Consider the following 23,924-nt stretch of genomic DNA (forward strand, 5'->3'; position numbering starts at 1 on the left):
AAGGAGAGGGGATGTGAGAGCTATTTAAGTGCTGTTGCCATTCAGCACTTGCTGGGTGAGAGAGGAAGGCAGTGGGGCAGGGCTGGGAGGGGACAGAGAGAAGGCACAGAGCAGACAGGAACTCAGCAGATGTTCAGGGAACGGCATGGTGGGGAACAGTCAGGATGAGCTGAGCCCAGCCTCAGCAGGTCTGGGGAACTCTTTTGTTCTGCCCATACAGGGTAAACTTGGGAACCAACTGTGAATGTAGGTTCAAGAGCATGTACCCAAGAGCCACGCATTTTCCCAAGGAATAATGATCACAATTCCTATTAGAAATTTAGTAAAGTAATAAAGGGAAACTAGATCTTCTCTCTCCTCCTCCTGTTCCTTCTCATCCCTTCTTCTTTTGCTCCTCCTCCTTCTTGCCCCCAAATCTGGCATCAGGCATGGGAGTCACAGCTGAGAGAGCCCGGGTTTCAAGTCTGACTGGGCTGATTAGAATCTCAGCTCTGATTTGCAGGGGGCCTTGGGCAGTTACCCAACCTATCTGAGCTGCTCCTTACCCGTCAAAGGTGGGTGCTCCATCTCCCTCTGGGGTTGCTCTGAGGTCTCAGTGGGGCCATACTGAGAAATGCCTGGCATAGTGCCTGGCACATAGTAGCCACTTAACAGCATCAGTTCCCTCATGTTCACCTTTCCAGAATGATCTCACAAGAATCCCCCTTCTGTGCTTTCTCACCCAGAGTGGGAGGCCTTATGTGGATGCATATTAGAATCACCTGGGGAGCTTCAAAAACTATCAATGCCTGATCTACCCCCATAGACCTGCTATAGCCAAGGTCTATGGCGAGAGCTTTCGTGATGTTTACAGTGGTCGGTTTGGTCAGGGCCTCTTTCCTGGGCTTGGCTGTTCATGGATGATGGGTGGTCCCTTCAGGTGAGACATAGCTGCTGAAGTCTAGCAACTCCTTCCTGGCTGCAGTGGACCAACTTCATTGGTCCATTGTTCATGGAACAGGTACTTATAGAAGTAGCACACACAGTGGGTGCCATGCCTATAACCCCTCAACCCTCACCCTTTCCAAACTATCCGTAAACCGGGCAGATTCCAGCTCCCAGCACCAGCCACCCTTGCTGAGGCTTTCTCTGGCCAGAGCCCACTCACTTGCCTGACAGGCAGGTGCCAGGGGGTTCATTCCATCCCACCCCCACCCCCAGCACAGCAGCAGCTCCTCTCAGGAGTCAGTGGATAAAGGCCTGGCTCCCATGCCCTCAGCTAGGAAGACTGACTCTGCCTCACAGAGTCCCCAGGAGACTGGGCCCTGGCTCTGACAGCACGACCCTCCTGCATGGCTTGCCTTTATTGTCTTCTTTCCTTCGCTGTCGCCCTTCTCCACTCTCCACTCCTACTGGCGTTTCCTGGGGCCACCTCCCGAATAAACTACTTACAATCACGTCTTTGTGTGGAACGCAGCCAAGACAATAGAATGCCCTTGATAGATATGTACAGGGACGAGAAACAGACTGAGGACAATGAGGTGCCACCTGCCCCTGGCGAATGTAGAGATTCAGCTGTAAAGTAGAACAGAGAAAGCCCACTGCCAGATAGTTAGTGTTGGCCAGCGTTCATTCATTCTCCTCTCCCTGCACAGTGGCAACATGGAGCGCTCTGAATCCCTGCATGACAACACCCTCGTGCTGATGGTGCCGCTGATGCACGAGGTGGACACATCCATCACCGGGTGAGTAGCCTGGTCCTGGGTTGCCACAACACAGGGGTGCCCTCCAGTGGAACACTGTGCTTCTCATATTTGCATGTGTAGACAGCCAGGAGCCAGGGGCTGTGCCACCTCCACTTCCTCCCAGCCTTGAAAAGCAGGATGAAGCTTTAACTGCAGTAACTCATACCCTCCTCCCTCCTTATTTTCTCCTCTGTCCCACTTACCCACCCACCTGTTAGATAACCTGAGAAGTCTGGTGACAAGTTTAAGCCCCATAATTTCTTTGAACATTCCATATACCTTTATATGCATATATTCCCATCCACCCCTAGTCCCTCCAGAATGCCGTATGGTAACAGGCAGCATGGATCCTGGGATGAAAATCTCAGCTGGAAGCTGCTGGGCCAGAGGCTACCACCAGATGTGTCTCCAGTCCTGGCTCACAGGAGGACCGCTTTCTGATTAGCTCCACAGTCAGCGCTGGCTTTGCTTGTTTCTGTTAACTCCCTCTGCAGAGCCAGAGGTGGCTCTTCAGGATGTCTATAATGGTCTGGAATGGGCAGGGAACCATCCCAATGGCCACACCATCTGTCTGGGTGAAGTCCACAGCCATTCAGTGCCGCTGGCATTGTTGGAAAGCAGGACCCTGGGCTGCAGTCTGTGGAGACCTGAAACAACCCAGGTCAGTTTTCAGCCAAAGCCCTGGCCTGGAAAAATGAGAACTCAGTTTCTTTCCAGCTTCAGAAAACAGAACGCATACCTCTTTGATAGTGGAAAAAAGATTTACACAATTAGTTTAGATCAGATGAGGACCTACTGAACCCTTGACCCAAATGCAAACTGAACTTTCTGGAGGTTCACAGTTTCTCGTTTTTCGGTTTTCAAGTGCTTGTGGGTCGCAGTCTTGACTAGCAGTGGAAATGCTGATCCCTTGCAGGGAGAGCCATCCCTGCACTAGCCCACACTGCTGGGAGCCAGTGGAATGAGTCTCCAAGCATTCCTGCTCCTGAGCTCTTGGCATTTTTGGTCATGTTTTTTAAACATGAGGCACTGGTGGAATATATTTGCAAATTAGCATATTTTTGCCTCTGTTCACAGCTCTATTTTTAACTGTATCATTTATTTACTTGTCTCATCAAAGGCACAGCAAGAATATACCCAGAACCAAGCCCTATCCTTGGGGACAAAGAGAAAACATTCTCCCCACCACCCCCAGACACTTGATCATGTAATCAGGCCTTAGAGGATCTTGCTGGGAGATGTTAACAGCTCCTGATGAAGCCATCCGTTAAACAAATGAGTCAACCTCTGATCTCTCCAGGAATCTAAAACAGTTCTTGTCATTTGGTAATGCTGGGAACTCACTACCTTACTAAAATAATGCACTAAATGTTGAAAATGGATGAGTTGTTGTCTATTTGGACTTAGTCTCAAAAATCTTCCGTTGTTGTGTTTAGGTAAGTGAGTGGCCTCCAGCATCTAGAACTCAATATTTGTCTGGGAGTGTCAGTCTGAGCTTTGTTTCTTCTCAGGGATGTGTTCATATAAGTAACATTGAAAGCATTGCTGCAAATTGAGCTTGAATTCTTCTCACCTCTTATGTAGCCTCTGAAATCCAAGGGAAAATGCTGTAAATGAATGGACTCAGCTTTCAAATGCCTAACTTCTAGTCATCTTGGCAGGCTGACAAATTTAAGTTTTTAAAGTGAATTGTCATAGAGTGGGGTTTAGGATGCCAAATATATAATTCATTTACATTTATTTTTTAAAAGCTTATGATCATCTTCTTCAACCTATAAAACATTTTTTGAATGACAAAACAGAAAATGTATACTTTTATAATCCAGTTTTTAAAAAATCAAAGCCATGATAATCTTGTCATTTCAGAAAGGTAGTCCCAGTGCATATTTCTCCATGCAGTTTATTGACGTAACCTAGGATGAGAAGACACTACTATTCATGCCTTATCAGAAAGCATAGCCTGGCTATGTCTGTTCATGGGAGAGAGAAGTAACAGCCCCAGCAGGGAAGCACTGGGTACAAGACACTGGATTAAATGGAGACAAATGTTTGCTTCCCAGAATGGCAGTGATCACGGGTGCTTGACTGTGGGTGGGGATGACAGATTTCATGCTTTCCTCTTTCAGAATCATGTCTCCAACCTCCTTTGTGTATGGTGAGTCCGTGGATGCAGCCAACTTCATTCAGCTGGATGACCTGGAGTGTCACTTTCAGCCCATCAATATCACCCTTCAGGTACCCACTCCTGGAGACCTCCTCTGTCCCTGGGGCTAATGGAAGGGCACGTGGGATGTCTCTCCTACAGAGGGCTAGGCTCTTGTCGGGAGAAACCTTTCTGTGGTTGGCTCCTGTGGTGTATGTGTGATCTGTAACCACACACAGAATGAATCCCTTCCATGCCTGGTACTCTACTGTACAGGCCCCTCTGCTTTTCAGGACTTGGAAGGAAAGGTCCACATTATGAACACCAGTTTTCCCCAAGAAGTCCTTTGCGTGGTGGAGGCCTCAGCCAATGTCCTAGCCCAGATGGCCCCATGAGGACCCCTTTCTGTTCTCCATCATTCCCCACCTTCTGGGCAGGGCTGCCTCAGAGGATTTGGATTTGCTTTGTCCCTTCCTCCTGAGATTTTCTTGCCAACTCATCTAGGAGTCTCCTCCTCCCACAGGGGAACAGACTTTTAGAAGGGCAGTTTTGTGAGAGCAGAGCAGTGTGAGCCCCTGTGAGCCCCCTCAGGAGGCACGCTGCTCCCTCACTGAGCCGTGGCTGGCTCACCCGGGCACACAGGCATCGTTTCCAGCAGGTCCACTTGGTGTAGACTGTGGACATCGTGAAGGACACTGTTTCTTCTTTTAGTTGGGGATCAGCAAACCTTTTCTGAAAAGAGCCATGGGGTAGTTTAGGCTTTGTGGGCCATTCGGCCTCTGCAGCATCTATTCAACCATACTTCTGTAGTGCAAAGGCAGCCATAGATACCACAGAAATGAAACTTTAGTTCCTTATAGACAATGAAATTTGAATTTCATATAATGTTCACGTCATGAAATGTAGGCCCAAACAAGAGGGGATGTGCTGAAGGTCCCAGAGCTGGGAGAAGCTGGGCTGGGGCCAAGACCTGGCGGCACTGGCTGAGCCCTGTGTGGGCGAAATGAAGGAGATGGGCCCAGCTCACCCATAGGACACTGCAGTCCATATCTCCTCACTCTCTGGTTCTACCTCCCAGAACTCTTCTCTGCCTCTTGCATCCTTCCCCATGGAGAGATGGTTTCCCACTCTGGCATTCACTGCTGTGGCTAAATAACAATTATTTTCTTGCCTTGTGGCCTCTCCTAGGTGGACTTAGGGGATGACAAATAATGACAGGGTGAGGGTCTAGAGAATGTGGCAGTAAAACATTTGTGGGCTCTGACAAACAATGGTCTTCCTCTCTCCAGAGTATTCTCCCAGCAACAGACCCCAAAACCATGATGCATAACACATGTCCCCAACTCACAGAGGATGTGCCTTCTGACCAGCTAAGCCTCCGCTGTCACACCCCGCTCTTGATTTACAGGGGAGAAAGGGAAGGATGGGGTTAGAGCTTGCTTTTGAGACAGTAGAGTGATTGCTGTGAACAGGACCTCTGCATTTCTGAATTGCTTCTCAGTGATTTTATTTTTCTCCTTTGCTTTTCATAATTGGGTAGGAAATAGATAAAGACCAGATGGGTTTATTTCATTTTAGTTGTTTATACTCTTTCCTACTCTTATAGTTTTGGGGGTATCTTGCAATTAAAGATGTATTTAGAAGGGTTCAAGTAATACAGACCATGTAATGAAGAGGGTATGAGTGTTGAAAGAAGGAAAAGAAGAACAGGGGTTGCACAGAAGATACCAAATGTTCTTATCACCCTCTGGGAAAAAAAAAGAAAGAAAGAAATCTGAGGGTATGCAGTTTATCCTTCCAGTTGTTTCTCTGAAGGTGATTTTTACAGGGAGCTTAAACTTTGGTATTCAGGCAAATAGTTTTCTTCACATCTGACCTGAAATAGGACTCAGGCTAGAGAATCCAGCCCTGGGGAATGAGTGATTGGCATGTCCCTTAGATAAACTCCTCCATGATCCATTGCCTGAGGAAGTGCACAGCATTCAATCCAGGGTTGAGAGACTTGGGTCTTGAAAGATTAATAGTGTGTGCCTTTGATTAGAAGGAGATCCTTCTGTGTTAGCAAAGCCCACATTTTCCTTGAGAATTGTCTGACTACTTATTTATTGGTATAATGGTTGTTATTGTGGTTGTCCTGCAGGAAGGTCACTAACCAGGTTGGCAGTGACCAGAAGGTGAAAATACTGTGGGAGGCAGCCAGGAATATGGAGAAAATGTTTCTATATTTCCTTATTCCAGTAATATTGTTCCTGAAGGAGAACATAAGACTTTCCATATGAACAGATTTTTCTGTGCTTTTAAAAATCGGTTATTCAACAAGGTACATAATTGTTTAAAGGCTCCACTGCCATTGCACACAGGAAAAAGGCAGAGATACTAGTCTTGGGCCTGCTTTCTACGTTTCATCACAGTTTTTAAACAGAGACATATTAATTCGTCGACAATTGAGAGGCTTTTTTTGGCATCAAAATTTAAAGCATTTCCCCAAACAATGGCCAAAAATAATGCAGATATTGCACATGAACATTTTCAGAGAATCCAATATAAAGACATTTGTTAAAAATAAAGATGGTGATACAAGCTCTCCTATCCTCCTGGCTCTGATGAGTGAAATAGTGTAAATCAGCATCTTTTTCTTCATTGCTTACCCCCATTCATGCTTGAATTGGGATTTCCCAGACATGCCAGTAGGTTTCTTTTTAATTCTGTGCACTCATGTTTCATTTCAAATTAGTTATTTCAGCTATGGTCAGATATTCCTTCCTCTTCTATGTCTTCAGGTTGTTTTGGTGAATATTGTTCATTTTTGAATCAGGAGTTGGCAACAACCACTCATCTGCTCTATCAGTTTTTATCTATTTATTCTTTGAAGCGGAACCAACTATTGCAGAAAACCAAAGACACAGTTTTCTAGGGAAGAGCTGCCTGGAGCTAGATCTTCATACATCCTGTCATGTGTGAAGACCTGGTAAGATTTCTGGCTTTTTGTTGGCTCTGCCCTTCTGACCTCAACTTCAGAGTTGCAGATTCCCTGGATTCTCTCTCTAGTCCCCAGGCCACCAAGCAGCATGTCATTCCTTCCTCTCTCCTACTCATCCTTTTTAAACATTTAGTTTTAAATTGACAAATAAAACATATCTTTTACTCATCTTTTTAAAAATAATATCTTTATTGAGATATGATTATATACCTTAAAGTTCACCCATTTAAAACATACAATTCAATAATTTTAATATGTTTACACAATTGTGAAACCATCATCATCATCTAGTTGTAGAATATTTTTAAATTTTTTTCATTTTAATTTTTGTGGGTATATGGTAGGTGTATATATTTATGGGGTACGTGAGATGTTTTGATACAGGCATGCAGTGCATAATCATCATGTAAAATGGGGGTATCCATCCCCTCAAGAAATCCTTTGTGTTTCAAACAATCCAATTATACTCTCTTAGTTACTTTAAAATGTACTATTAAATTATTATTGACTATAGTCACCGTATTGTGCTATCAAATATCAGGTCTTATTCTTTCAATTTTTTTAATCCATTAACCATCCCCACCTCCCCCCGCCACAGCCATCCCCCCATTACCCTTCCCAGCCTCTAGTTAGCATCCCTCTGCTCTCTATCTCCAGGAGTTCAATTGTTTTGGTTTTGAGTTCAATTGTTTGGGTTCAATTTTGTTTGATTTTCACAAATAAGAACATGTGATGTTTCTCTTTCTATTCCTGGCTTGCTTCTTTCCTTTTTTTTTTTTTTTTTTTGAGACAGTGTCTCGCTGTCACTCAGGCTACTGGGGTACAGTGGTGCAGTCTCGGCTCATTGCAGCCTCAACCTCCTGGGCTCAAGCAATCCTCCCACCTCAGCCCCCTGAGTAGCTGGGACTAAAAGGACACACCACCACACCTGGCTAATGTTTTAGATATGGGGTTTCGTCATGTTGCCCAGCTGGTCTCGAACTCCTGGCCTCAAGCAATCTGCCTGCCTCAGCCTCCCAAGGCTTATTTCACTTAGCATAATGACCTCCAGTTCCATCCTTGTTGCAAAATTTTAGAACATTTTGATCCCCCCCCAAAAGAAATTCCAGCCTTTTGAACAGAACCGCCATCTTCCAGTAATTCGCCGAAATGCCGCACCCAAAGGGAAAGAGGAGAGGCACCTGACATATGTTCTCTAGGCTTTTTAGAAAACATGGAGTTGTTTTCTTTGGCCGCATATATGCGAATCTATAAGGTGATATTGTAGACATCAAGGGAATGGGTACTGTTCCAAAAGGAATGCTCTGCAAGTATTACCATGGCGAAACTGAAAGAGTCTACAGTGTTACCCAGCATACTGTTGGCATTGTTGTAAACACAAGTTAAGGGCAAGATTCTTGTCAAGAGAATTAATGTGCATATTGAGCACATTAAGCACTCTAAGAGCCAAGATCGCTTCCTGAAACGTGTGAAGGAAAATGATCAGAAAAAGAAGGAAACTGGCCAGGCACAGTAGCTCACGTCTGTAATCCCAACACTTTGGGAGGCCGATGCAGGCAGATCACCTGAGGTCAGGAGTTCGAGACCAACCTGGCCAACATGGTGAAACCCCATCTCTACTAAAATACAAAAATTAGCCGGGCATGGTAGTAGGCACCTGTAATCCCAGCTACTCAGGAGGCTGAGGCACGGAGAATTGCTTGAACCCAGGAGGCAGAAGATGCAGTGAACCAAGATCAGGCCACTGCACTCCAGCCTGGGCAACAGAGCGAGACTCTATCTTGGAAAAAAAAAAAAGAAGGAAGCCAAAGAGAAAGATACCTCAGTCCAACTGAAGCGCAAGCCTGCACCACCCAGAGAAGCACACTTTGTGAGAACCAGTGGGAAGGAGCCTGAACTGTATAAATTCATGGCATAATAGGTGTTAAAAAAATGAAAGACCTCTGGACTGTTAAAAAAAAAAAAAAGAAGAAGAAGAAGAAAAAGAAATTCCAAACCCATTGACATAGCTTCTTGTATTAATTTCCTGTTGCTGCTATAAAAAATTACTACAATATTTGTGGCTTAAAACAACACAAATTTATTATCTTACAGTTCTAAAGAAAAGAAGTCCAAAATGGGCCTTGCCAGGCCCAGTGTTGGGGCCGGTGTTCTTGCCAGAAGCACCAGGGGAAAATCCACTTCCTGCCTTTTCCAGCCTCTAAGGGCTGCCTGCATTCTTTGGCTCATGGCCCCCTTCCATCTTCAAAGCCAGCAATGGCTGGCCAAGTCTTAGGATCTCTTTCTGATCTGACTTTTGCCTCTTCTCTATATAAGCACCCTTATGAGTACAATGTGCTCACCTGGATAATCCAAGATAACCTCTTTATTTTAAGGTCACCTGATTAGCAACCTTAATTCCCCCTGGCCACATAACATTCACAGGTTCCACAGATGAGAACATGGACATCTTCGGGGGGGCCTGTCATTGCTGCCTTTCCTACTCCCTATTCTTCCTGCTCCCCAGTCCTAGGCAACCGCTAATCTACTTTCTGTCTCTAGAGATCTGCTCACCTTTTTTATTCCTCTGCATATTCTGTTTCTTCCTCAAGTTTCATGTTCAGCTTTTTCTCTCCCTCCTTGCTCTTATTGGTCTCTGTGACCTCCATCTTTTTCCTCATTTCTCAGGAAATGATTGACTTCTGAAGACAGAAAATGGAGAAATGCTAGGGAAGACAAGAGAGACAAAGCTTTATAGAACCAAATGCTGAGACAGAGGGAGACAGAAGAGGGGTGCAGTTGTGCAAGGGATGAGCTGCAGATTGCCTGGAAACCAAATCAGCTGGCTAGTGTAGTAAAAACAGCTCTCTCTGTATATTCAATCACTTGGTTTTGGGATGACCCACTTGGTCCTTAAGGGCCTCAGTTACCTCAAACTGGCAAAGGAAAGAGGTTGGACCAGATCAGTGGGTCTCAAGGGGTGGTTCCTGGACCAGCAACATCAGCATCTCCTGGGACCATGTTATAAATGTGAATCTGCCAGCCCCACCCTAGACCTACTGAGTCAGAAACTCTGGGCGTGACCCCTACTCCATACCCCCCACAACCAATGTGTGTTTTAACAAGTCCCTCAGATGATTCTGATGTTATGCTAACGTTTGAGAACCACTGGACTAGATTATGATGTCTGAGTTTTCACCAAGTGTGATGGTCTATGAGTAAATTCCTATGCGTGTAAAAAGAAAAATAATTTTTAGCAGGAAGAAGACAGTAAAATGTTGAAAGGGAATATGGTAATTTCAAAGTTTGGAATTTTTAGATACATGTTAGAAGTGTTTCTATTTTGTTGAAATTTCCTGTCTGAAATTTTCAGTAGTTCACTTTACTTCAAGTCGTGACCTTCTAGATCCGAACCTTAGAGTTTCTGTATGTGATTTCAAAGAACCTTAGAATGTATATTGCATGACAGGAAATGGAGGTCTGCTGTCTTCCACTGAGACTTGCTGTGTGTGTTCCACACCCACAGGTCTACAACACTGGCCCGAGCACCCTTCCAGGGTCATCTGTCAGCATCTCTTTCCCTAATCGACTCTCATCTGGTGGTGCAGAGATGTTTCATGTCCAGGAAATGGTGGTGAGTTCTCCATTTGTCTTCACTATTGCTTTCAACTTTGAGCCAGCCCATTCAAACTTTGTATTCCACCCTACCCTGACATCCACCCCAAGGGCTCAGAAAATTTAACTCATTCTATCCTTTGGAGACCTTATCTGGAGAGGCCAGGGGACCTATGATACCTGAATTTCTACATTGAGACTATTTGGTTAATGCCATAAGAAGACCTCTTTGGGGACAGGGAAGGGTTGATTACGAACCATCTCCTGGGATGGACTTCGCTGGCTCTGGGAACCCCCAGCAGCTGTCTGCAGTTGCATGTGTCTGAATGCACTTTGCTGAGTGCATTTTGCACAGGGAAAATGCCTTCAGTCCATGTGGAGAGGCTCGTGAAAGAATTGCTCTCTATAGGGGCACATGGAGGACATTCAGCCAAAGGGACAGTTTCTCCATAGATAGCTTGAAAATCGGGGCAGCAAGGCCCATAGCAGGTGACACATCTGAGCCCGGAGTTGAAGAGGACACAGCCCACAGGGTGGAGGTTCAGAAAATATTGTGTGATGGTGACAATAGTTTCTGGCATTGCTGCCCTCTAGGTCATGTGGGCTGAAAACCAGTTGCATGTGAATGTTGAATGTGGAACAGGTCAATCCTCCCGAAATGCTGACTCAGTTGTTAATATCCCTCATGATGTTCCATTCCAGTTCCACAGCATCCCCTTGTCTGTGGGCTCTGCTGACCCAGCAGAAGAAAGCCGCCAGTGTTGTGTACCTATGATGTACTGTGGTTGGAACTTAGCATGAGGTGAAAAAACCACACAGGCTCCTGGCTACCCTCTTAAATATTATTAGCCATACTGACCACGCCACCGTTTCCCCAGCAGCTAGGAGTTCTCTCTTCCTCAAGCATGCTTTCTGAGTTGTCCACATGAACATCTACAGTGTTGCAGAGATACTTTTTTTTCCTATGGGCAAAATCATCTATTGACCAAAACAAGACATTTAAGTCACTCAGATTCTGAAGGTACCCCAAAACCAAGGATACCCCTTTTCCTCTTAACTGATCATCGAGCCAAGGAAAAGCCACTGGAAGGGATTTTGGCTCACACTAACAAATAGCTGACTTGCATGGAAGGCATTAGAAGTGGTTTCCTGAAGACCTGGAGAACCGCCTGGCTATCGGTCTGGCTGAGTGGACCCTCAGATACCCAAGTGGTGTGAGCTGGCTGCACTCTGTTCTTTGGGCCTGAGAAACAAATCCTTTGGATTTTCAAAACTATATTTAGAATTTTCATAAAGTCTGTAACAGAATTCCTAAGATGGCCAAGTCTCCATCTGGATAGCCCAGCCTGTGATCAAAGGCTGTGGGCATCTTCATGGTATGGAAAAGTAAATTCACTGGCACATCTCACTAAGCAAGTAGGAAAGCTCTCTGTGTTCTTATAAACGATCACCACTGAGTCCAGAATGACAACAAGAGTAGAAACATAAAAGCGAGTGCATGAGGTGCTGTAGTGAAGAGGCAAGAGTCCCCAGATACTTGTTTCAGTATCTGGGGCTGGCACACCCTCTGCCTTCAAGCCCCCAGCGAGGGCCTCCTGTGGCTCCTCCACTCCCTTGCTCAGCAGGGCCTGAGAATGCTCACTGGGTCAGGTGTGACTCAGAGCTCGTGATGGTTTCCACTTTGGCCTTCTGGGACTTTGAATGGAGCAGGGCTTTCATTCTGGGGATTTGGGTGGCTTGGTGCAAGTGAAATTCAGTCCTATTAGGAGAAACCAGCACTCATTCTCTGTACTGCAGTAGGAGGTGACCCTTTGGCCTGGTGGCATTCCCTCCCCACCCCCACTCTCAGCCACCACCACTCCCCAGCCTCCAACAGGCTACCGAGCAGCTGGGCACCAGCTGGGCATGTTAAGCCGACTGAAGCAGAAACGGATTATAGGAATGGAGGGAAGGCTCATCTGTCATTCCTCTCCACACCCTTGGGACCCTCATATGGTTTCTCCCTCTTTAACAGTGCCCTTGGCATCTGTATTGCCTGTGATTATCATCCATAGAGCATACTGAGGGTGGGCTTACTGGCCCTGTGGGCTTTGGGCTGTCACCCTACCTGTGGACCCACGTGTGGCATAGTTTTCTGACTGTTGGTTCAGAATTCATTTAGAAGTCTCTGGGGCTGCTTCTTGGGTCCCTGGGCAGGACCAACCTGCCTCTAGCTTTCACCAAAGAGTCTTTTGTGTCTGCCCAAAGGATTTCTTGAGGTCCAGCTGTCTGTAAGTGGAGAGTGTCTGGCTTATATATGGGAGGTTTTTATGGGGAGCCTAATGAAGTATAACCACTCCAAACTCCCAGCCTTGGCTCGTGATCTTCTTTCCTTGTAGCAAATGTCTCTGAGCCCCTCTGCTGTGCTTGTATTTAACTTAAAAACAGAGCCACAGTGGTGGCCTGAGGAAAGACTATCAATTTCCACTGCTTCCCACCCACTGGGGTTGTGTGGACCCTGCTCTGACTTCCCACAGCACAGAAAAAAAAAGGAAACAGGTCACTGTGGACCTAGTGTCTGTCCATCAGGAAGCCAGATTGTAATGATCATGAAAATAATAGAGGGGAAGGGTGGCAGACCTTTCTAGTCTATCTAAAATAGCAAAATTACCAATAACAAATCATTCTTGATTTGTTCACAAACACTGACTCAGCAAGCACCTATTACATGCCAGGCTCCAAGAAGAGGAATAAGTCCCATGTCTGCCCCAGAATTCACTGTCTTGCAGGAAACAGATACATAAAATACCATGGTAATACCATATAACAAATACAATAATGGACGCATGCCCAGGCCCAAGGATGCTACAAAGGTTCAGTGCTTCACAAAGGAAGCTCTTCAAGTCAGGGCTTAGAGGATATGGAGTTCACCAAGAGAACAGGTGAAGAGGAAAACATTCCAGATAGAGGAACAGTCACCATGTGTGAGTGTATGATGAGTATCTGCTGTGTTGGGAGCTACACCTAGTTCTCCATTCTGTTTGCCTAGCTCTTATACAAATATGCAAGAGTAGGTGTTCTGTGTGCCTTCTGCAGATGTGCAGAGATAGATATTTTGGCAGAATGACAGAGAGTACTAAACCACAGTCATTTCCTCTGACAGTTTGTAAATTAATCACTCCTCTTGGGTACATCGTGTGTGTGCTGTAGACCTGAACCTTCCTATCTGCTGACTTAGGCATGGAGAAGGCCAAGCTCCCTGTTTGATACTAGAGTCTAACTATATGTCATGGACATTGTCAGCAAACCACCCTTGGCCTGCTGCAATGAGCAGTAGCTATTGACCTCCCTAGCTTACTTTTTTGCTTCTATTGGACAGTCATTCTAAACAACTCACCTGATTTCCAGGAATAAAATAGAGTGAGCCAGACAGCTTGTGGGAGGCAGGCTGTGGCCACTTGCTCCTTAGAGATTTCGTTTTGAAGTGAAGATATATCTTCTTCTCAGTTTTTCAGAACTGACTTGAAAAACTGAACCGCTTCACTTTATTGCCCTTCTTCTGCAGAGGCGAGCCATGTAGCATAGCCCCTGAGTGCAGGTCTAAGATTGCATCAAGATAACACATCTGTCACAAACTTCATGGCTCATGAAGGGAAGAGGGGAGTGGTCTTTCCAAAGTTAAGTTTGACTCACAATGCCTGAAGGTTCAAGGGAAGAGATGGGAGCTTTATCTCAGACTGCAAGCTTCACTTGATGGAGCTAAAAACCTGTATTTGTGAGCGGCTTTCTCACACTGGAGGAGACAGCTTTGAGATTTGGCTCTTGTTAATATGCAAAAAGGGAAAAAGTTAGAAATGATAGCTAACAGGGAGTGAAGGGCTAAAACTTTTATTCCAGGTGAAAGTACTGGGTTTTTCAAAGAACTCTAGTGTTAGTCTAGAAGAGATATAAAATAAATGTCATACCATTCTTTCCTCCTCCTGTAAAACCAATTGAAAATATTGGCCTCTCTGGCTTGTTCTGTTCTTGCCATGGGGCAGTGATTCTAAAGAACTGACGTGATTTCCAGGAGGACATAAAATTGTAGGGATGAATGATAATTTTCTAAGGGGTTACATCAATGTCTTTGCCATAGGGTACCATTAGGATATTGATTTCAATATGACATGAATACCAGCATCTGTTAGAATATTCCAGGTCGGTGCCAGGACTCATATTTTAGTAAATTGTAAAATTGTCCCTCCCCATGCACGTACACTAGACAGGGCTACCCAGGATGTACGATGGGTATCCCACAATGAGTCAGTTGATATGGGAACTTCAATTAATTTATAGTGGGGCTGTTCATATCCCTATGAAGAAAATATGCACCTGATATATCACTGACCATAACAGGAGCTTAAAATTAGACATAAATAGAGGAATGAATTGTTTTCCCCAAGGATGACCTGGAGGAACTTCCTAAGTTGGGGCCATCAAATCAGTCGATATAATCCAAGGCTAAAGAGGGAAGAAAGTACTCCTGAATAACTGACCCTCCCCCCAAAAAATGAATACCATTTATTGCTGTCCCAACACTTTAATAGCCTTTTTCATGTGCTGTCAAATTTAATCCTTATGGCACATCCATAAGGTAAGGTCATTATCCCAAGTTGAGGAACCAAGCCTCAAAGATTTGCCCAATCTGACACAGCTTCTAAAAAATAGAGCTGGGTTTGTAACCAGGTCTGTCTGACTTCAAGGTTCACGTGCTTCCCATTGTGCTGAATTGCACACTGCTCCTGAAAATACTGCCCGCTACCTAATCACCAGAAGCAGGCTCAGTCAATAGGACAGACAGATGATGAGTAGACCTCCAAGAATCACCCACCAGAGGAGGAGCATCAACCAGGGTAGAGAGGCAGCAACTGCAATCAAAATAACTAATACCAGAGGGTGCAGTAACAAGGCCAACAGAAGGCTTCTCAATAAGCAAGACTGATGTCTTCAGAGCAATGCAAAAAGACAGTGTTTCCATGAAACAGAATAAACTGGAGATTTGTAAATTCAAAATTGTGATCATTCAAATGAAACCTCAGTATGAGCCATACAGTAGAATAAATATAAAAGAATAAAGCAATGGAAGAAACTTGGATTTTCTGGGAATGTATTGTAAGAAGAACAAAAAAGCCAGTTAAACTTATTCCTTTTCTAAATAGCAATCTGGAATGAAAATATCAGATGATCATAATATAAGAGTTAGAAGTCAAGAGAGCTGGAAATGAAAGCAAGTCAAGATTCTTGTCTTGGTGGGACAAGTTTAAGTACCACTTAACTCAAGGCTTTTGTAAAATAAATATTTAAATATATAAAATTTTAAGGGCAACAAAAAACAATTGAAGACATCCAAACCACTAAAGAAGAAGAACTTAAAACATAATAAAATTCAAAACAATCCAAAAGGAAAGAATTTATGAAGGAAAAAAAGTATGTATAATAAGATGGAAGTAATAAACCTAATTATTTCAATAATCAAAATAATAATGAATGGATTAAATGCCCTAGTGAAAGACCCTCTCAGATTAGAATTTTAAAAATCCAAGCACCAAATAACTTCTAAGAAATACACCTTCGAAGTTACCCAGAATGTAAGGCATTCAAAAAAAAAAAAGGGGGGGGCAAATGTTAACCCAAAGAAATCAAGTATAGCAATATTAACAGCAAATGAAGTATAATTAAAGCCCAAAACCCACAAACATTAAACAGGGCAAAAGAAAATATATTTCAGAGTGTTAAAGATTTAGTCCACTAAGAATTTGTAACATAAATGAAATTTTATGTAACCAACGACATAGCTTTAAACATAGAAAGACATAGAAACACAAAAAGAAATTGACACATTCACAGTCATTGCAAGAAAATTTATGGCTTTCCCCTCAAAAATCATCACACAAGTAGGAGTAAAATAATGAGTATTTGAATAATGCAACTAGAGTTGTGATCACTTATATAGAGACCAAGACAGAATGAGTCAGAATGTCTGATTTTCATTACTGCTCCCTTGTTTACCAGCTATGGCAACCTTGAGGAAGTCACCTAAACTCCCCAATCTTATTTTCCTCGTCTGTAAAATGAGCTAATAGTAGTGCCTATCTCACGTTGTAAGGACTGAAGAAACTGATTTATATAGAGTAATTAACAGAGATCCTAACAGAAAGGAATGCACATTCTTTTCAGATGTGAACATCTACAAATTATTCAATGTACAACAACACAAAAATAAGTATCAATAGAATTTTAAAAGTCAAAGCGGTAGAAGCCACAGTCTCTGACCACAATGCAATAAACTTGGAAGTCAAAAACAAAAGGTTAGGCAAGCAAACAACTGAAAACAAATCCACTTGGGAAGTTTGAAACACCATTTAAATGAACTTTTTAGATAAAAAAGAAATCAAAGTTGAAGGGACAAACAAATTAGAAGTGAACAACAGTGAGCAGTTGTCCATGTCAAAACCAATGGGATTTAGCCAAACCAGCACAGAGGAAAATGCCACTACTTACCTGTGGAAAACAGGGGACACTGAAAACAAGTGAACTAAATTGACAACATAAAAACTAGACAAGGGACAATGAAATAAACCCAACTCGAAGAACGTAAAATGAAGGTATTATTAAAGACAAAGCATATCCTGAAATAGAAAAAATAATAATAATAACAACAAAAATATTCCACATTAGCAAAATCAAAAGCTATTTTTTGGTCCAAAAAAATAGACAAACCTACAGCAAGCTTCAACAAGAAATAAAGAAGAGTGATGATGCCAAAAAACAACACTAGAAATACTTTTTAAAGAAGTACCATACTTGTATGAAGATTTAAAAATTGTAACATGTTCTGAGCTGGGCACGGTTGGCTCACACCTGTAATCCCAGCACTTTGGGAGGCTAAGGCAAGAAGATCCTTGAGCCTAGGAGTTCAAGACCAGCCTAGACAAGGAAGTAAGACCTTGTCTCCACAAAAAATAAAAAACAAATTAGCCAGGCATGGTGGCACAAGCCTGTGGTTCCAGCTACTTGGGAGGCTGAGGTGGGAGGATCCCTTCAGCCCAGGAGGTCAAGGCTGCTGTGAGCCATGTTCACGCCAGTGTATTCCAGCCAGGATGACAGACCCTGTCTCAAAACAAACAAACAAAAAACAACAAAATATCTTTTTATAATTTTATTCACACAAAGATAAAATCTTAAGAAAATATGCATGAGGTTAAAAAAAAAAGTCCAACTAGACTGATTATCTTAGAAAAAAAATGTAAAAGTAGACAAAGACCTATACCTTAAAAAAATCACAGACCCAGATAGCTATATAGGCAGGTTCTAGTAAGCTTTCAAGGAATGGATAATTCCTATGTTACATAAGCTGTTCCAGAGAGTAGAAAAAGATAAAGCAACTCATTCTAGAAAACTAACATAACCCTGGTACAGAAACCAGAAATGGAGAGCGGGCACATTCACACAAAAATAGGAAGCAGTGAGCCAAACCCATTTTGAAGACAGATAGAAAAGTTCCAAATAAATTGCAAATTGATTCCTATTAGAAGAATAATATATTCTGGGTAAAATAGGATGAAATCCAGGAATGCTAAGTTGGTTCTCCATGAGGAAACTGTTTAATATAACTCATTATATATTATTATTAATGTTAAAAGGATTAAATGAAAAATAACCAAATGATAATCTTGATAAGGGCTTCTAAAAAGTGAAAAATTAAATTCAACATTTATTTATGATATTTTCAGTAAGGAAGGCATAGAAGGAGACTTCCTTAACTTGACAAAGACCCTTTGCCAGAAACCTATAGGAAACTTGAAGCTGAGTGAGGAACAAGCGTGAGTCACTGCTAGTGTCTCTTCAGTTTAGTTGTGTTGGAGGCCTTAATAAAAAGAAATGATAGCCTTTATTCTAAAATATATATATCCCTATTGTAAAAATTGTTATTGTCTCCCTAAAAAAAAATCCAAGAGAATCAACTGATTGGCTGTGAGGACTTGTGAATACAGAAGGTAAGAGCTGAAGCTGACTGTAAACTGCCTGATCTTCAAATACTTTCCCGAGACACACAGACACAATACAGCCTCTGACCAGTCATTGGCTGATCACTAAGCTGTGCTGATCCAGGACAACCCGTACAAAAGCAGGCTTAAAAATAAAAACAAGTGATAAGTATGTGTATATATGTATATATGCAATATGTATTTTGCCAGCAGAAACATCAGAGGCTGCACACCCCAGGAAAAACAAGACTCCCAAGAGTTTGTCCAGGCAAGTCACTAAAGAAACAAAAAAAGTAACAACTACCCCGAAATGGGAGGGGTAAGAATCCAGAATTGCTACAATATATTATCTAAAATCTCCAATTTAAATACACACACAGACACTGTATATATCATATATATTTCTCATGTGCTGTACAGGAAGAAAAAAAAACAGTTAATAAAAACTGTCTCTGAGGAACCCAGATGTTGGATTTAACAGACTTCAAAGCAGCTATTATAAATGTTTAAAGAACTAAAATCAGTTTAAATAAAGTATGACAGCAATGATTCATCAAATAGAGAATATCAGTAATAATATCGATGAATAAATTAAAATAAGTGGAAATTAAATAAATGAATAATAAAATAGATGGAAATTATAAGAAGAACCAAGAGGAAATTCTGGAATTGAAAGTAAAACATGGGCCAAGCATGGTGGCTCACGCCTGTAATCCCAGCACTTTGAGAGGCTGAGTTGGGCATATCACCTGAGGTCAGGAGTTGGAGACCAGCCTGGCCAACATGGTGAAACCTTATCTGTACTAAAAATACACAAAAATTAGCCAGGCATGGTGGCAGGTGCCTGTAATCCCATCTACTCAGGAGGCTGAGGCAGGAGAATCGCTTGAATCCGGGAAGCAGAGATTACAGTAAGCCAAGATGTGCCCGTGCACTCCAGCCTGAATGACAGAGCAGGACTCCATCTCAAAAAAATATATAAATAAAAGAAAGTTAAGCACCTGACTGGGTGCGGTGGCTTATGGCTGTAATCCCAGCACTGTGGGAGGCCGAGGCAGGTGTGAGGTCAGGAGTTCAAGACCAGCCTGGCCAACATGGTGAAATCCCGTCTCTACCAAAAATACAAAAAATTAGCTGGAAGTGGTGGCATGTGCCTGTAATCCCAGTTACTCAGGAAGCTGAGGCAGGAGAATTGCTTGAACCCAGGAGGCAGAGGTTGCAGTGAGCCGAGATCACACCACTGCACTCCAGCCTGGGCAAAAGAGTGAGACTCTGTCTCAATTAAAAAAAAAAAAAAAAAGTAAAACACCTGGAATGAGCAATTCATTAGAGGGACTCAATAGCATATTTGAGCTGACACAGAATCAGTGAACTTGAAGCTGGATTACAGTACAGATTATCCAATCTGAAGAACAGAAGGAAAAAAGAATAAAACATGAGCAAAATGGTGGAAGCCCCAGAGGCCTTTGATGTGCCTCGTGGGACACCACAAAGTATTTCAAGATATACACAATTGGAGTTGCAGAGAAAGAGGATAGAGAAAAGGGGGCAGAAAAATAAATTTGATGAAATATCATTCCAAAACAGTGGCAGTGTATAGACTCTTCAATAAATGATTTGAAGACAATTGGCTATCCATTTGGGAAGAAATTAGAGAAAGCCTGTACCTCACAGAAAAACAAGCAAACAAACAAAAACAGGTGAATTAAAGTTTGATGTTAAAAAAAAAAAGTATTTGCAGAACTGAATCTTTTCGTAATCTTTAGATGGGAAGCCCTTCTTCCTCAGCAAGTCATAAGATCCTGAAACTATAAAGAAAAGATTAACAAATTTAAATCTATAAAAAGTTAAACTTTTATGTGATCAAAATACATCATAAGGGAAAAGATATTTGGGAGAACATATTTGCAACATGGGTAACAGATAATATATAAATTACTTCTACAAAATAATACAGAAAAGACCAAAAATTATAAAAATGGTTGAGGTTATATGAAGAGGAAATTCATAGAAGAAATTTTAGGGACTGGGTGTGGTGGCTCATGCCTGTAATACCAGCACTTTGGGAGGCTGAAGCAGGAACATTGCTTGAGGCCAGGAGTTCAAGAAGAAATTTTAATAGCAAATAAACATATAGAAAGATGCCTAGCCTCATTGGTAATCAGAGCAATGCAAACTTAAAATGAGGTTATTCTCCTCATGAAACTGGCAAAAATCTAAAAAATTGTTAAGATCCATTGTCAGTTAAGATGAAGAGAAATGAGCACTTTCAAATACTGCTGGTGTGAAAGGCAATTTGACAATAACTACCAACATTTAAAATACGAATGCCAACAATCCCACTTTTAGGAACCTGTCTCAAAACCTTTACGTAATATATTCAGAAGAAACTTCTAATTTTCTGATGGTAGGTTTATATTATCATGGTTCTTAGCGTAAATGTTGACTTCTTCTATTTTGGTGAAGTAGAACATAACTTTAATAATGTTCCGTTAGGATTCTGGGAGAAAGTTGTTAGATTCAGACCAAAAAGTAATGAATTCTGACTAACTTATTACAGATAGGCATAGTGCAGAGATACTGTATCAAGTACTTTACAAGAACAAATTAATCTAATCTTCATAATAATTTCGTGAGGAAATTGAGGCGAGGAAGAGTTAGAGGGAAGGCCAAGGTAAATTGGTAAGTGGCTAAGTTGATGTTCACTCTTAACAGTGGGGTTCACCATGAAATAGGAGTTCAGCAGGAATTGTTTCTCAAGACACAGGTCACAGAGACCCCGCTGATAAAGCAGGATGTGGTAAAGAAGCCAGCTGAAGCCAGCCAGAATCAAGATGGTGACACTAATGATAATTCACCAGCACCACGACAATTTACAGATGCCATGGCAACTCGAAGTTACTCTATATGGTCTAAAAACAGAAGGAACCCTGGGTTCTGAGAATTCCCAGCCCCTCTCCTGTAAAACTCATGAATAATCCACTCCTTTTTTAGCATTTAATCAAGAAATAACCATTAAAATAGCCAAGCAGCAGCCCTTGGGGCTGTGCTACCTATGGGGTAACCACCCTTTTATTTCTTTACTTTCTTAATAAACTTGCTTTCGCTTTACTCTCTGGGCTTCCTCTTGAATTCTTTCCCTTAGGAAGCCAAAACCCACTGGCCCTCCCAGGCCAAACCCCAATTTGGGGGTTCACCCTGCCACAACTGTACAGTGTGGAAACCTTGGTCCTTTTCACTGAAAAATCAACTCAGAAAAGGTAGATTAATAGGAGAAAAGGCACACAGATTTATTTAACTTGTATACAGGGGAGGCTTCAGAATGAAGACCCAGCCCCCTAGTAAGGTACGGAAGCTTATATACCATCTTGAGGTTATAGAAAGAATGCATGCTCAGAGCATGACCACAACCAGGTTTTAATGGCAAGACATGTTATGGGGGAGAGAAAGAAGGAGGCTTGGCTAGCAACGGTGACATTGTTATGTAGATGAAACCTTCCAGGTCTTAATCCTTAGAGAGAGTAGATGGTGAATTTCTTTTCAGACTTGTAAAGGTGTCAGACTCAAATCTGTCCTAGATCTGGGAAAGGCCTAGAAAGAGAAGGCCTGGCTGCATTCAAGGAGATTCTCTACAGATGCAAAATTTCCCCACAAGTGATAGTTTTGCAAGGCCACTTCTGTCTGCTGGCCCTGCAGCAGCCATTTCAAACTATGTCAAAGAAATCTATTTTGGGATAAAACATTTTGATTTCCTTCAGCCACCTGCAGGGTCTTGCGCTGTCATTTTGTCTGGGTGTGTAGCTGTCCAGCAGCTCTAGCACCACCTGGAAGTTGAGGCACGGTCATGCAGAACTGAGGCCCCACCCAGGCCTGCTGAGTCAGAGCCTTCACTTCAGCAAGATCCCCGGGGATTCCTTTGTCTGTTCATATTTAAGAAGCACTGGTCTAAAGCATAAGACTTAAATCTCTGCTCTCCCATTTTCTTATCTGTAAAATGGTGATGACAGTCCTCACCACGAGAGGCTGTTGTGGGGATATTTTTATCCACATGCTCGTTCTTTCAACAAATACTTTGCACCCAGCATATGCTAAGCACCTACTGCAGAGGGGAAAACAGACAAGAAGTAATTTCCAGCCCTCAGGTAGCTTACATTCTGGTGGGGAAAGACAATAAGAAGTAAAGCATATAGTTTATTACATGATGGTAAATGCTATTGAGAAAAATTTAAAAAGCAAGAGAATAGGGATTGGGAAAGGTTGTAATTTTAAATGCAGTGGTCAGGGACAGTTTCACGGAGACCTTTATTCAGAAGTTGCAGGGACCAAAGCTATCTTACAGGAGTCTGCAATGGGATCTTCTTTGCCTATGAAGTCCTTGCCAAGTCTGTCTTTCCTGAGAATTCTCTCCCCCTTGTTTATAGCCTATTTGATTTCTGACCTTTGAAATGCCAGCCCCTATGCTGCCCTTGTGTGGGATTCCGACTGGACGTCCAGAAGTCGCCGTGTGTGTTCTCATTAGCTTTCAGTCTGGGGGAGTTTTCTGCCACAATGTGAATCACTTATTTTGCTGGCAACAGCAGTTGACAGTGATACTGATTTTTAAAGCCTGCACATTTCACATCAGAAAAGTCCTGGATTTTATGACTTAGCTATGCTTGCAGGATAATTGCAACAAGAAGTCTCCCCTGCAGCCAGCTTATTGGAGTTGACACTTGTATAAGAGCCAGGCCTGGCACTTTAAACAACCCAGCAAATCACCCAGAACAAAACTGAACAATGCACATTTTATCTCTGCTGCTCTTCCCCATCGTGAACACATGCTTCTTTTTTCCCTCCTTCACCCTAAATTTTTTTTTTTTTTTTTAGAAAGTCAAGGGCTGACTGTACCAAGCCAGCTCTCTGGGTGAGAGGTTCCTTCTAACAAGGATTAGAAACCCCTCTCCTGTAGGAACAGGTGGATTTGGGGGACTGTATGATCCAACCTTCTACCTTTGGACAAAATACAATCGAGACGTCTCCCCAGTACAACAGAACCACTTTTCCAGCAAGTTCTCTTTGTTAAGCCATTCTGGTATCCCTCAAATCCCTTGTTATGACTATCCACTATCCAATTCTCCGTGCCCCATGACCTTTCCTTAGCTAAAATGAAAAGCAGTTGCCTAGTTCCCTCTTACAGAGAAGTTGAGCTATTACCTTGACTTCCCCCTTCTCTTCCAAAAAAGATTACAATTCCTTTAATTTTCTTTCCCATCCTAGGGTGTCCTCTTTGCTCTCTCCATATTCTCCAAATAAAAATTCAAAACTGGCAGCACATCCCATGCCTCTTCATCCAACCCCTCCTCATCACGAATCATTATCATTCAGGCATTAAGGACCTGGTTTACCGTCTGAGAACTTTAGTCCTAATAATTCTCTACGCCAACTTCTAGTTCTAATAATTTATCTGTATAATGCTCAGAACCACTACTGAGATTCTC

At 42.6% G+C, this 23,924-nt stretch overlaps 1 protein-coding gene and 1 long non-coding RNA gene across 3 annotated transcripts in view; one reads left to right on the plus strand and one right to left on the minus strand.

Moving 5' to 3' along the window:
- ITGA9 (integrin subunit alpha 9) overlaps nt 1-23,924 on the plus strand; it is a 388,682-nt gene that overhangs the window by 303,145 nt on the left and 61,613 nt on the right. For both annotated transcript variants that reach the window (XM_015131366.3, XM_077992146.1), the window contains exons 21-23: nt 1,635-1,724; nt 3,851-3,959; nt 10,353-10,460. In XM_015131366.3, coding sequence (XP_014986852.3) covers nt 1,635-1,724; nt 3,851-3,959; nt 10,353-10,460 — 307 coding nt within the window. The remainder of the gene's footprint in view (nt 1-1,634; nt 1,725-3,850; nt 3,960-10,352; nt 10,461-23,924) is intronic.
- The window catches only part of LOC144339118 (uncharacterized), a 133,696-nt gene that overhangs the window by 4,529 nt on the left and 105,243 nt on the right, over nt 1-23,924 (minus strand). Inside the window, exon 4 of the long non-coding RNA XR_013413794.1 lies at nt 9,401-9,552. This is a non-coding gene — a long non-coding RNA (uncharacterized LOC144339118). The remainder of the gene's footprint in view (nt 1-9,400; nt 9,553-23,924) is intronic.

Source organism: Macaca mulatta, chromosome 2, assembly GCF_049350105.2.
Source record: "Macaca mulatta isolate MMU2019108-1 chromosome 2, T2T-MMU8v2.0, whole genome shotgun sequence".
NCBI lineage: Eukaryota > Metazoa > Chordata > Mammalia > Primates > Cercopithecidae > Macaca > Macaca mulatta.